Raw genomic sequence first — 15,761 nt, forward strand, 5'->3', positions numbered from 1 at the left:
CACGAGTAACAATTAGGTAATCGTGCTGTATATTCACAAATACGTTGTACCCTTATATAAAACTTTTTATAATAATAATAATAATAATAATACTTTATTGCACTAAAATAAACAAAGAATCAGTACAGTAACAGTAATTACAGAAAGACAATACATAGTGCAATGGCGGCCTTATCACTAAAAGCGATTTCTTACAGGCAACCATTTGAAAGGACTTATTATATAAAAGATAGCGAAAAGGTGCAAAAAGTAATAATAAATATGATACTATCAAATATAAATACGTTATTTATCATATAAACATACATACACGGATAAATACACAACATACATACATACATACATACATACATACATACATACAAATATATACATACATGCCTACATACAAATACATAAATATATACATACATACGTACATACATACTTAGATACACCCAATATACATAGATACAAATAGAAATAGATAAAGGGAGTAAATAGATACAAATAAATAAAGGGATTAAGCAAAAATGTCAGTTTAGGTATTTAGCTTGAGATAGTGCTGCTTAAGACGCCGCTTAAATATCCCAACCGATTGGGACCGTCTCACTTCCACTGGCAGCTCATTCCAAAGTTTTACTGTCATCACAGTAAAGGAATCGCCATAGCATTTCGTGAGGGACAAAGGTATTGCAAGGAGGTTGTTGTTACGGGAACGGAGGGTTTGGGAGTGTACGGTGTCCGACCCTAGAAACTTAAAACGTTCCTTGAGGTACGGTGGAGTGATAGGATGGTAAAGGACGGTATAAAGGAGTGTGAGGGAATGCAAATAGCGCCTATGTTTTATTGACAACCACTTAAGTTGACTACGGTACTGTGACACATGGTCGTGTTTTCTTAATCCAAAAATAAATCTTATGATAAGATTTTGAAGGCGCTCAAGCTTACCAAGCAGTTGCTGAGACATATCTAAACAACATGAATCGGCATAATCTAGTATAGGTAGAAGGAGAGTATGGGCTAAAGATATTTTAGTTTTTAAAGGTAACAGATTCTTCCATCTTCTCAATCTACCTATGGCACAAAAAATCTTGCGGCTAAGCTCGGAGACATGAGGCGACCAGGTAAGTGTACTGTCCATCCTTATTCCCAAATTCTTAACACTCGCACTAACCTCTAAGCAAACATTGTCCAACATAATTGGAGGGAGAGGAGAAATTACTTTAGATAATTGCTTAGAGTTACCAAACACGCATACCTGAGACTTACTTGGATTAATTGAAAGCCCAAACGATTTACACCAGGTGCTGATTATTTGTAAATCAGAATTAATTTTGGTTACTGCGCTAGAGATATCATTTATGGCGGCGGTCGTGTAAATTTGTAGATCATCAGCATATAGGTGGTGAAATGACGTTATGTGTGGAGCGAGAGTGTTAATAAATATGGAAAAAAGTAGGGGGGACAGTACACTACCCTGCGGTACACCAGCGCTGATATGGCACACTGATGAAAGTTTTCCTTCAAGTTTAATGCTCTGTTTGCGGCTGTGAAGGTAAGAAGAAAACCATTCAGTAGCTTTGGAGGAGACGTTAATGGATTTTTTTTTTTACGTACTTTACCCCGCATACGTAGATAGACCCTAGAGTCAAGACACTGCGTTTTCTCCTTTCTGCTGCCTCTACTACAGCGAAAAAATAGACAGAATTAAATTTCATGAGCGAGGATCGAACCTATAAACATTTACAGCCAGACATTGCCCTGCTGGCGCACAATAGCCATACACTAAATTGACATGAACTTTAGTTTCCCCATCCTCATCTTTGAAAAGAATCTCGTTTTAATTAAAAGTGCACAAGCACAAGGCGGCGTTAACAAGAAACGTCACTACGTCATAACCTTAAGATATATTACTGTTTTATACAATTTTTGATATTAGAGATTTAGAAAAACATTATTTTAGGGCCCAGTAACACGACAGCTTGTGGGTTCGATTCTCACTGGACGAAATTAAATATTTTATATTTTGTCGGGTATGTATAATATGTGTCTAGGCAAAACTCGGCTTGAGCTACCCAAGACACAATGTCTCCCCATTCGAAATTAGGAATGGACGTGTCTTAATGGGAACAGAGTATCGTAACACTAGGTTCCCAGGTTTTCGTGGCCTACCCTACCAAGTGTAGGATACAGCGTGAAGCTAAAAAAATATTATTTTATTTTACTTTTACGCATGATTACTCTTAAATTAGCTAAGTATAAGATAAGAATTACCTAAAAACTTATCAAGAATAAGCTTAAAAACCACTAATCTTAAATTTCTAATAACTAAATTAACTTAAGAGCAAGAATCCTATAGTCAAAGCGGTATCTGTGAAAAGAATGTCTCAATGTGTTTCTATTCAGACATTTGCTTTTACGAGAAGTCTTGAAGCACGCTTCAAGTGACCCACGGGTCCCTTATTTAATTGAATTTATAGTTTTTATTATTATACAAAATATAAGAAACACATTACATTCCATATATTACAGTATTGAACACGTACGATTTTTAAAAAATAGCAATAAAATATGTGTGATCTCTTCTTTACAGCGAACTTAAATGTTAAACATTTTATTTAAATAAAATTTAAAAGGTTTCCTTATTGCAATAATTCTCGAAACATTCGAAGGTAGCTCAGTAACTAAATGCTTGTAAGTAAGTTCATCTCTATTCTAGACATGTCAATGTTGTAAACATGTCTTGCATTTGCAAGTAGAAAATTCGTTAATTCTAAATTAGAGTCTTGTATTTGGTGACACTGATTAATTAATCCAGAATATAGAATATAGTAATATTTACAAAATACGACATATGTAGCTTCAATGTATTTTAAAAGCTATTTAGTAGTATAAATTAATATTAAAAAAATTGAGGCCGTCGCGTCGTGGTGCAGCGGCACAAGGGTGTGACTGTAACGCGACGGTTGTGGGTTCGATCCCTTATCGGGGAAGTGAAATATTTATTTACGTTTATATTTCCATTTCTTCGCTCTGGTGTCGAGGCAAAGCGCGGCGTTGAGTCCACTCAACACGCAATGCCTCCAGAATTCAGTAAAAAGTGAGGAACGGAGTGTCTTAACACTAGGTTCCCTACCCTACCCTGCTGTGTGCGGGATACAGCGTGAAGCTGATTTAATTTTTAATTTAATTTTAATTTTTAAAAAATTCTATTAATTTTATAAGTAACTCTGATTTACGCAGGCGATGCGAGCGTGGTCCCCGTGGGAGAGACGGCTCTGCTTCGCGGCGCCGTTCTGTATGCGGTTGCTGCTGGCCGGCGCGAGGGCCGCGAGACTTGGCGGCGGCGACCCCCACGCTATTATGCACGTGTTTTTGCAGGTAAATAGATCAAAATAAATGAAATAAAATTAATATAATAAATGTGAATAATAATAGTACGTCATTTAAAAGCAAGAAGAACTTAGTTTTGTTATAAGTTTTTTGTTTTCATCTCGCTCTATCCCGCATGTAGCAGGGTAGAGCAGAGGGAGCTTAGTGTTAAGACACTCCGCTTGCCACTTCCCGCCGAATTCTTGAGAATTCTTTGCTCTGGTACCAAGGAAAAAGCGCGACGCTGAGTTCCACCACTCAACAAGCAATGAAAGTTTAGTTTTCAATGTATATATATTCTCTTTATAATGGTAATGTTTTATTATGAATTTTAAAATATTTTAAATTAAGTAAGTAAGTAATTGTGTAGTGCAAGCGAAACCTGGAGCACATCACTAGCATATGACAATAAGTTAATGATTACTCAACAGAGTTTTAAACAAATTATATTAATTTAAATTAACATATATATTTTATTGCATTGTTTTGTGGTTTTCTTGTGGTTAATTAATAGCATTGGAGCAAAAACAAGTTTATCTTTGCTAAAAGCAACGACGAGGTTTTGTGTGCCAGAAATAACTAAACATCACCCCAGAAATTTTACTTACAACAAAATTGGCCCCGAATAATTAAAAAAACAACATGAGGACTTGTAATGTCCAGGCCCCCCTACCCAGAAAATATCTCTAGATACGCTAAAGATAATGCAATGACCAATGCTTATAGTTTCAAACGATGCACATGTTGAATACACATGTATCTGTATTGCAAGCACATGTGTATTCCTGTCAGGTTCACAATAGTTTTATTATGTTACTGAGACATTCTTTTCTCAAGAAATGAGAGATTGCTTCTCTACAAGGAAGATAAATTATACCTACTTTTAATCCAACATTATTAATATTTTAGAGACAAATGCAGGAATTAGTTTTTTGTTCGTTTTACGTGCACATTTACAAGCCGACGTTATGTATATATTTATTGACGTTCAATTATTTTTCAGACATTCACAAAACTTAATTTACATTAATAAATAATAATAAATTTTCCAAAATGGGAATCGAAGCCACAACCTGGCGAGTTTACACTCTGTACCCATGCACCACGACTGGCCTCAATAACGTTCAATAAACTTTATAAAAAAACCATATTGCTAATAAAGAATGTTGATGTAGGTTAGTTTTTAATGTACATTAACATCTTAAATGACTTAACAACATAACACGAGCGAAGCCATGGATTTAAACAAGTTATTCTATATTTCAAATTATTTCATATGTTGCAATGATTTTCTGTAATTTCATATATTATTTCTAAATATAAGTTTAACAGTAAGCAAAATGAATCAGTCAATAGTTCTTGATATTAGAACTTAAATATTGCCATATATGTACTGCAGGTGACGACGTAGGGCACAAACTGTGACGAATTGTAATTCATACAATAGCAACAGAGCTTATTTATAATGTACATACGTAATTTGTTTTTCTTCTATCCTTTGTATGAAACGTCACTGTATTTAGGGCGCGGTCGTCGCTGACTTATTTGTTTAATATGTATGTAAGTTAGATAATGCCTTTTTTATACTAATTTATGTTTGGATTTTAGCAAAATAAATATCAACTGCACAGCCTGGATGCATTTTCATCATCATCATCATCAACTAAATGATCTTTCTCGTGAAGTTTTTCCTGAGCGTTATGGCTTAGGAGCTTTCAAGCGTCGTGTGTTCCAACACTTTCATCCTCGAGGCTGGCGACTTATCCGCTATCCCCTCAGGTTGTAGATGTCCATGGGCGAAGGTTTCGCTTACCATCAAAAAGTCTTTTTAAAAATCATTAGCGACATAGGTTTTAAAAATTGTTTGGATGATCTGTGCGTTATAATTCGCGGTTTATTTGAGTTTGTATTCAACTTTTTTTTAGCTTCAGCTGTATCTCGCATGTAGCAGAGTAGACAGATAAAGCCTAGTAAGACTCCTCTACCACTTTGACGTGTTGAGTGGGAGAACTCAACGCCGTGCTTTGCCTACTATATGTATAGCTACTTTGTTACATACTAAATGATTAAAAAATAATGCACAGAGAAAACTTCTGGATATGTTTACTGGGAACGTGTAGGATTATTTATTTTATTTTATTTATTTTATTACTACCATTTAACAATAAAAAAAAAAACTTAAACAGTGTCCTGCAAAACTCTAGGCGAGTTTGACTGCTGGATCTCTATACATATGATTTAAATTACATTTATAATAGATCAAAATTAAACTAAGAAGTATTTTCTGTCAACTGTTCAATTAACAGTTGACAAAAAATACTCCCTAAGTTTAATTTTGAAAAAAATTGGATGACCCATAAATAGGATTTGCCGAAATTCCTACGCGAAGGGGATGACCGATATTTTGCGATCTACCGTCAAAATTTCCATTTACTAGGTATACAAACGAAAACTATATGGCAAAGGTCATACGAAGGTTATAACGTTATGAAATTAAATAAAGCAGAAAGTGAAATTTAGTTATTAGATTCACTCTGCCACCCAGTAGGTATAATGATGTCCAAGATGTAATAAAATTGAAACAATATACAACGACTCACGAATCCTGAACTGATAGTTTTCAGTTATTACTTTGCATAAAAGTAGTACAAACAATATGAGATCTAAAAATAAATATACATTTAACTTTATCGGTTATTTATCGTCAAATTATAATAGTGGTATTTATTTAGGATTCCCTTTTACTAAAAGAGTGTAAATACTATAAGGTTTTGAGACCGAAGGGTTGTTTGAGATAGAATGGTAGGGTTCAATGATTCTTCTTATTTTATGAAATTAAAATTCAAATTTAAATAAAAAGCGGCGTTGATTCCCATCACTCAACACGCAATAACTCGAATATTCCGCGGAAAGTGGGGAACAGAGCTACCCTGCTACATACGGGAAAGTGAAGTTGAAAAAAAATTAAATACAAAACTCATATAAACTGGGAATTATAACACGCAGATCGGCCAAACAAAGCTTAAAACCCATGACGCTAATGATTTTGAAATATTACGAAATGTATTTTTTTTTACAAAAATATGTTCCTTTCTCTCCCCTTTTTACTCACTTTTCCTTGGCCTCTGCTCAGAAAACTACTCCCCATATATCCACTCTACCATCTTGAATATTGCAGCAGTAATAGATGAAACGATCACCTCTTTGTACTGTTTTAGATGTTGCAACACAAAATTAAATAGATTGTAAGAATTAATTTCAAATGAAAAATAAATAAGGGGAGCATATGAGAGCGTTGTGGCTCAAGTGTGTGACAAACGCGACGGTTCTGAGTTCGATTCCCACTCAGGGTAATAAAATATTTAATATTTTCTTTTCCTCGCTCTGATAACGTAAATCGTAAATGTTTGGATTAAAATCATGTTCTGCGAATAAGATATAAATAACTAATAACATGAAACAATTTGGTTTTTCAAAGTACGAGTACGTATATGTAATCTGATTGTAAGACTAAGAAATACATGTCGGGTTAGAAGTTTATCATACGTTTTGGGATTTTTGTAATACAACTTTTTCCTTCTACAGGAAGCTTGGCTTCGAAATTTAAAATATTACTCAGTTTTAACTTTATCCTATAGTGAACAAGTTTAGTTATTTAACTTTTTTTTTGGTATTTCATTATGCAGAATGGAAATTTGAAATATTCATTTAAGCAAATTTTATATTTGTTTTATTATTGTATGTGATATTTTCAGCATTCAAAAGGGTCGCTTGTAATGGCCTAATTGTATAAAGAATATTTTAATTTCTGGTTTTGTTAATGATTGACAATTATATTCATCAACCGACAAAATATATAGAATAGTATAGAAATATATTACATATTTTTTTAAATATCTCTTTAGAAGTAAATAAACGTTCTCCATTATTATAATCTTTATTCATCATAATATATCTTATATGAGATTTTAAATTACATATAGGTGCTTCAGGAGAGACCCTTTTCAAGCTTATCATGACATTTCCAAGCCTGTGACATGAGCAGTCCAAAAATAAATCTCCAAGTTTAACCTAATCTGTCTAACATATAATTATGTCTTATTAAATGAAAAATGGTACTTACCTTAAGAGATTGAGAAGAAAATTTTGTCTTTAAATCTGTTTTTAAGGCTCGTCTCCTCTGTGGAGAATAATATATGTAAAGTTGACCTTTAATTTCAAATAAAAAAGATTATTTCTTTTTGCTTGAGTTCATAGAATAAGTCTAATAATACCAAATTTACTCTCAGAAATGCATGTTCTTAGGAAACGTGTCGGCAAACACAAACTTATTTTATTTTTTATTAATTGGTATTTATTTAAATCTCAAAGACGTGAAATTTAATAATTCCACCAAGCAGGTTTTTGTTATGTTATTTTTGGTATCTATTGTAATCGATGTATAATTTTTTCATGTAGTTCTGTCATCACTAAACAATCTATTTCACATCAGGTTAAACGATAAGTAGATTAAATAGTAATTTACTAAAAGACTTATAAGTAAGGCTTCGCGGCGACAGCAATTAACTACGGCTTCCAACGCTTCCTCCAGCAAATTAAAGGTGTATCATCGATACCATTACTACCTATAAGTTAATTAATAATGTCACATTATAGGAGCAGTCTCGTTGTGTCTGACTGTACGTGATGTTAGTAGGTTCATATTATACTGAATTTAATAAGATGAATTCCGCCCAGTTGTAAAGTAAGAAAGAAGAAAATCATTACAAATTCTGTGGTAAAGAACGACCACCACCACGACACGAAGACGAATCACCACCACGACGAATCACAAGATGGACACCAGACTGTGGGGTTCCCTGTTTGGAAGAATAATCGATTCTTCCAAACAGGGAACCCCACAGTCAGGTGTCGCGATGACCACGAAGGCCACTTTTAATATAAATATTTTTTTTTTGGGTTATTAGGTATATAGCGATTATTGGGTTCCGCTGATAACCCCATTATGTCTCAAATTTGCGTGTACTTAGATGATAATAAAGTTATTCCCAACAATAAATGCATTAAGCATTAAAGTATATAATATGTATACATTTATGTAGTTAAAGTACTTAATAAATATGATTTATTGTGAGTTTTTCATGATTGCCTTAATAAATAATATATAATGGATGCTACGGTTACCTAAATGCAATTAATTTTAATATATTTTATATATATATATGCAGAATTTATTGATCAATAAGATATTTATACTTCAATATAATAGTAACATTGCGTTGGTTTACATAGGGAGATAAAAACTTGGAAATATTATCATATAGGTAAATCTATATAGAAATATTTTCAAATTTTCTATCAGGGACGTAATGTTTGTATTCCATTTCTCTTGGTGTGTCAAGGCACAAGGAACGGAGTGTCTTAAAATTTTCCTAGCAAAGTTAAAATATAAAAGGATATTAACTAGTATGGATGTGAGTAGACGAAAAATTTGTAAAAAAGATCAATCCTTTATTCCAGGATGCGGTATCCTTAGGTGGTGGTGTGATCGGCGCCTTGCACATCCCTGAGAAGTGGTTCCCCGGCTCCGTGGACCGCTGCCTCAACTCACACAACATTATGCACGTTTTGGTAGTGCTTGCTGTTTACTCTATGCACCAGGTAAGATATTTAATGAAATACGCGTGTACCCCTGCGCCACGATAGGTCTCATAAGTTACGTTATGTTCTCCAGTTTTCCTCAAACATTACTTCAAGAACCAACGCCAAAGTTTGTTAATCAAAAATTCTAAACTATAATTAATTATTCGACTCTTAATTTGTATTCCTAAAACTACTACTTTTCTATACAGTCATTAAGATTCAAAAGCATATATATGTAATAATAATAATTATTATTATACTTAAAACCTCTTTAATATTAATAATCTGTTTTAAATGTATTTTTAATTGTCTCCAGGTGACGACACGAGACCTCGCATGGATGTCGCGTGTAGACTGCCGCGCGCCGCTACGCCAGCTCTGACGCAGCCTTTACACCTGACTTAAACCATATACGCATTTCTTATACTATATTTCCTTTTTATAAATAATTCGAAATACATATATAAATATATCTATATATTAATAGTTCACAAAATTACCTTTATAATAAAAAAAACTTTGTTTTTAATTTTATAGAGACATCTATAAAATATGAACGAAAGTTATCTACTGATAACGTTCTAACGCCATAATCGATTGACATTATTTAGTAATTTAGTTAATTGCAACACTGTTGAGAATTTTCTTATTTATTTTAACTCATAATTATTTAGTCAAGCATATAATTTAATAAATTATTTTTAGTGAATATTGTCGCACTTTACAGATGCTTCCCAAAACTTAGTTTGTAAAAGCTGTATGGATATTCTAACTGCAGTTAGAGGACAATATGAAGGCCTATATTACGTTATTATAACAGTAAATCGTGATAATAGTTAATGTTTCGGGCTATTAATGACGCCACAAATGATTTAAATTAAAATTTATTATAAATAGATATAATAAATGTAGAATTAAGATAAAAAGTACAATTAATATTTTAAATGATACTCAGAAACCTTCCGTAGGCTTTATAATTAGTGTGGTACGATTTTTTCAGGATTGCTCCTTATAATAGGTTAAGGCTGCGCTTTGTAGATGCAACGGCGAGTAGGTCTGTTTCCATTAGGGTTCCCTGTAGCTGATAATGTATTATTAAAACGTTGGACAATATGAAATGGTCTTTAGACGCACTATTAGGTTATTTACATACACGTATTATATTATATTAGATGAATTCGAGCGGTCGATCCACATTTGTAACAATTTGTTTGAAATGATGAGTTTAATATAAAAAATTCATAATTTTATGTTTATCAAATATATCCAAATGCAATTATATGACATTTATTTTTGGTTCAGCACTTTTTACCGACAGCCCTATTATAAACATATAATGGTGTCAAAGATGCAGTAAATACAATCAATATGTACAATGACACTAAATTAATATAGATATTAGAATGTAAAGTAACTGCGCGCTAGAGTAGAAAGTAGACGTATCACTTAAGTTTCTATAAACATTTCTTCACTTATAATTATTTATAAGTGAGAAAAACAATTAGTTAAATATAATTCAATTTATTTAAACGAAAATTTTAATTTTTCGTCGTATCGGCGTGTTTGAATTACTGTATGCTTCAACTTTCTTCGATATTATCATTAGTAATTACAAAAGCCACCATATATTTTAATATAAAATACATTATCTATGTTTTATTATATACAGTCTCATATAGGCACAATTAGCAAAATATAAAAAAAATATTACAAACATGGGCGTATAAAGGGCAGAAGCAGTTTGTCCTTACCCACCATAGAAATTTTACAAATAAAAAGTTAACCCTGAAAAATAAAAAAACCTTCACACGAATATCTGTTGAAAACCGAAATCTAGGCCTCCCTAGAAAATATCTCTAGAAACACCGATGATTACAAATTAAATATTTCCAGTTTTAGATAATGTATTAAAAATATGTGATGGCTCCATGTGATAATAAGTTTTATAGGCCTAAGATAACAACATGTCAATGAATTTCAACAATAAATTACAAAATATGTTGATTTAATATAAAATGTGTCGCGTGCGCTTTAAAATCGGCTTCCTCTTAACAATTTTTTTTTGTAAATAAAACAAATACCTAACTAAGCATTTTAAATATGCACATATTATATATGAAATTGAGGGTAACAGGTCCCATTTATTGAAAATTTTCATTAAATTCTCAAGATTTTCTATCGCTTCTACTATACTCTTAAAAATTTTGAAATCTTGAAGAAAATGTCTTAATCTTAGCACGTTTAATATTTAAGGTGTTCCCTCAACGTAGTCTAAATATACCCCTAGAGTAGTTAACGAGCAATAATAATTAGACAATTTCTAAGAAAATTGACAAAATTTGTCGCAATACTTAAAAAGCAATAGCTATGCGTCATACTTGTCAAAATTCTTTTAAATAGATATTATTTATAGTCCATTGAAATATTAGATTTTTCATTTTGGGTTACATTTTTCAGAGGATACAATTTATTTATTTTTTATGTGGGAGGGAGTCCGTATAAGCTTAAGTTCAAAGTGATAGGGGTCACGGTTCCTGTATCCCGGCCGTCATCTTGTAAAAATGGATCCAAAGGGATTTCGCGCTGAGTATCGTTACCAACTTTTTCCCAAATGGTGGCTGGGGGACAAGAGTGGCCCCACAAACATGAACCGACAGCTCCGCCCCTATTCCATGTGATATTAATAAAATAAAAGTGCGATCTCTGAAAAACGCAACCCCAAATGTAACTTTTCAATGGACTATTAGGTTTACTAGTATTAGATGCCAATTTTAAATGATTTATACAAAACGACACTCGTACGTACTCGTAGTACACATTTCAGGGCCAGGCCCATACCTGCCAAACATGTAGTTTACCATTTATATTTTTGGACAAATTTCCAATCAAATATTTACTATTACAGTGAGATTATTTTTCTTCGTTATATACATAAAGCATAAACGTCAATATTTACAATTAAAAAATAATATTATAATATTTTAAATACATCCGTAGCTTTATTATTAAGTTTAGTTGTCAAGTATTAAAGTGCACGTAACCTGATGTGGCAGTACACAGTATTTTTTACACTAAGTTAAAAATTATAATAAATAGAAATGAGTTCTTTAAATCCCAACATAACATATACTGAGGCAATAAATAACTAACTTAAAATTTAATTGAATTATTTATTTAAAGGTGTAAGTTTGTTTAAATATTTCAGATTAAATTGCAAATTTATTTTACCATACAAAACACTTTAAAAAACTTGATAATGAGTATGATTACGCGTTGCGCTTGATTTTATAAACGGAGGTCGCAAGTTCAAATCTTATGTGCACATCCTATATATTTTTTTTACATTATAGACAAATATACTATTTCAAATAATAGCATCCATTCAATCTTTTGAAATAGCTGTTTTACATCTCGTTTGAATGGAAATACTAAGAATATGCGACATTTTAACTTTAAAGATATATTGTTTATTCATTATTATTACTTCAGAAACCTACAAGGAAGGAAAATTGCTGCATTTACTTTGCAATAACATCGTATAAAATGGTCAACATACAAAAGCATTAAAAAAATATAGTGTATTAATATATGTATAAATAACAACAGATACACTAGGGCTTTAAAATTTATTGATAGAAGAAAATAATAAATTAAGGAAGTAAATAAATTTCCGAGGACTCACAAGCAATCTGTTTAAATAAGTTTAAATTAGTTTGTTACAATTAAATTTAGTTTATTATTACTATAAAATCAGTATTATTACTCATGTGAGTCTGTATGTGTACAAATATAGAATTTTAATAGTTCTGTTATTATTTTAATGATTTAAATTTGTCAGTACAACAATTATATAAATAATATAACGTTATTATTTAATAATAATAATAGTAATGGAAACTGTGAGGATATTTTTTTTGGAAAGACATTTGTAAAGTAAATGGTGACAAATACGTAAATTAAAATAATATTAATTTACATATAAACTATACATGCCTATGTTTAATAATAATAATATATAATTATGCATATCTTCGTATATCAATTATATATTTTAATAATTGTGGAAAAGTGTTCTCTTAGTATCAGTATTACACCTTATAATTCCACATAGAAGTGGTTTCTTACACTTTTTGGTTACATTTTATTAAAAAATTACCACAGGAAAATATAATGGCGTAAAAACCTTAAACGGCATTAGTGCTGCTTAAGAAAGTACGTCAACCAATACGTCAGTTGTTTTGATTCAATATTTATGTTATAACTGCTTATTGGTCATAAGTTATCATTTTATATTAATTAAGCTTTTTCTTTACTTTACCAACCATACTGGGTGTATCGATTGATGGATTGAAGGGATGTGGAGGAATGGAGGAATGTGGAGGTCACTATCAGTCTTAATATATAAATTCCAAAACTAATAGGTTATATTATAATTTAATCTGTCGTATGTATTAAAAATTTAATATTAGTTTGAAACTTAAAATTAACTTGCACTTATTTAAATAATCATACAGCAGAGAGAGCTTAGTGTTCAGACACTCCTCTCCCCACTTTCCTCCGGTCCTCATTTTTTAACCGACTTCTGTAAGAAAAGGAGGTTATCAATTCAACTGTATATTTTTTTTTTATGTATAAATTATGATTGAATGGTATCTTCCTATAATTAAGAAGCCCTAAATGAAAATATATCTAGAGTGATATTCAAGAGCAATACACCAGTATTTGTAAATTTTACTATATAGAAAAAAATAGATAAATCACATACAATTACTACGTTTGTAATTTAAACAGACACCAACGCATTTAGTTCAAATTATATATAAAAAATGTAATTCATTGTAGAAGTTGAAGAGAGTATTAAAGTTCATTTGAATTTATTCTGTATAGTTTTATTTGTAATGTTATAAATAAAAATCTAATCAAATCAGCTGCACACTGTATCCCGCACACAGCAGGGTAGGCAGAGAGAACCTTGTGTTAAAACACTCCGTTCCCCACTTTCTGCCGAGTTCTGGAGGCATTGCGTGCTGAGTGGCAGAACTCAACGCTGCGCTTTGAGAGCGAAGACATATAAACGTAAATAAATATTTCACTTCCGCGAGTATGGATCGAACCTACAACCGTTTATTAACAGTCACACAGACGCCCTCAAATGTTATAAATACTACTTTGTAAGTCTAAAAGGATTTCGATTATTAGTAGAAAGATGACGTCACCTGGCCGCAATGGGACTGGATTGGATCGAAGCAACAAATAATTTTTAATTTTCCACTTTGGTAAGATATACCGCGGCGTTGAGCTACACAATATTCCGTATGCGAGCGAAAAGAGAAGAATGGAGTGTTTTGACACGAACAGAAATAACTGAAAATCGCCAGCCATTTTAAAATACAAATATAATTTTCTTCCGTTACATACATAAGCATAAAATGCTCCCCCGAACGGAATTTTAACAGCGAGTGCATATTCGGCATTAAAGAATAGTTATTGTAGCATAATTATTAATAAAGTATAATAGTAGTTATGTAGCAGTAATAATTGCAATTGTGATTTTCCCAAAATTTTTAATGTGTTTTTTTGGTAATTTTAATTACCTATTACGTCATGTTCGTTAGATATAATTTAGTCAAATATTGATTGTAATTTATCAATTAATTATCTGTTTTTATCTTTAAATGTATTACAGGTATTTAGTACGCCTGATAGTGCACCATGGATTTGATTAACACTATAATGTATATATTTTTAGGACTCCGTACCTCAAAATATATTCCGTAGATTATTTCCATCCCATGTAGATATTGCACAGAAGAAAAAATCGTGGAAAAAGACAAACTAATGTCTAGTTTCTCTCCCAAGATCCTGCAAAATTTGGGAGACGCGTGTACATAAAAAAGTAATAAATAAAGAAACTAACAATACAAATGAAAAAACTAACAAGAACACTATGGACGGTGACCGAAGCAGTTTTTAATGGGTAAAAATTCCACATAACCCGGTCCTCGCTGAAGAACAAGTCTTCAACGAGGAATTGGAATTAGATCTTTGAAAGGTTTCTATAGCAATAACAAACTTTCCTGTCAAACACTATACTAATTCCGCTCAGGGGATTTTTAATAGTTGATTCAAAGCGTCATTGGCTTTTTTACAAGATTCATCGATACTACAACGAAGTCGTTAAAAATCGTGTCTGTACATTAAATATTTAGGGAAAAGCACCTTAGCAAAAAGTTATAGTAAAAATGGTGAGCAATGTTAATAAAATAAAAGTTTTTAGTTTTTTATTTTCGCTCGCCCTTAAAACAAATCGTGGCAAAGTTGTAACTGAAAACGCAATTACTCGGATTAGGGTAGAAAGCAGAAAGGCATGACACTAAATTTCCTTTACTCAGGTACTTTCAAGCGACATAGTCCTATCCTAAAGTCTACGCAAACGACATTTCACTACGGGCACTAGTAAAGTACGAGTTACTACAACAGCTTTTCGCTCAATGACAGTTTTCAATCTTTGACTGTAACATGTTAATGTTACAGTTAAAAAAAATTGTATGTGTCAACATACAATTTTTTTTAACAATATATTTCTTAATGGGTAACAAGTAATATTTAAATTAAAAAAATATTCAAATTATGAAAATGTGCATAAAAAAATATTAACACCACATTTCATACAGATATTTGTAAAATCTAGGTCGGTGTTAAAAATGTTTATTTAATAGTCACTTTATTGATGCTAAATTTATTTTATGTAGGTAATTAATATT

General features: G+C 31.7%; 1 protein-coding gene across 1 annotated transcript in view; it reads left to right on the top strand.

Annotated features, from left to right (window-relative positions):
* LOC146540078 (progestin and adipoQ receptor family member 4) overlaps positions 1-13,874 on the top strand; it is a 75,046-nt gene extending 61,172 nt beyond the window's left edge. Inside the window, exons 4-6 of the mRNA XM_085207640.1 lie at positions 3,226-3,363; positions 8,875-9,015; positions 9,314-13,874. Of these exons, the coding sequence (XP_085063766.1) occupies positions 3,226-3,363; positions 8,875-9,015; positions 9,314-9,379 (345 nt within the window). The 3' untranslated portion in view covers positions 9,380-13,874. The remainder of the gene's footprint in view (positions 1-3,225; positions 3,364-8,874; positions 9,016-9,313) is intronic.
* The last annotated feature ends 1,887 nt before the right edge of the window (positions 13,875-15,761 follow it).

Source organism: Heliconius melpomene, chromosome 3, assembly GCF_056956725.1.
Source record: "Heliconius melpomene rosina isolate 202511_hmr_F chromosome 3, ASM5695672v1, whole genome shotgun sequence".
NCBI classification, from domain to species: domain Eukaryota; kingdom Metazoa; phylum Arthropoda; class Insecta; order Lepidoptera; family Nymphalidae; genus Heliconius; species Heliconius melpomene.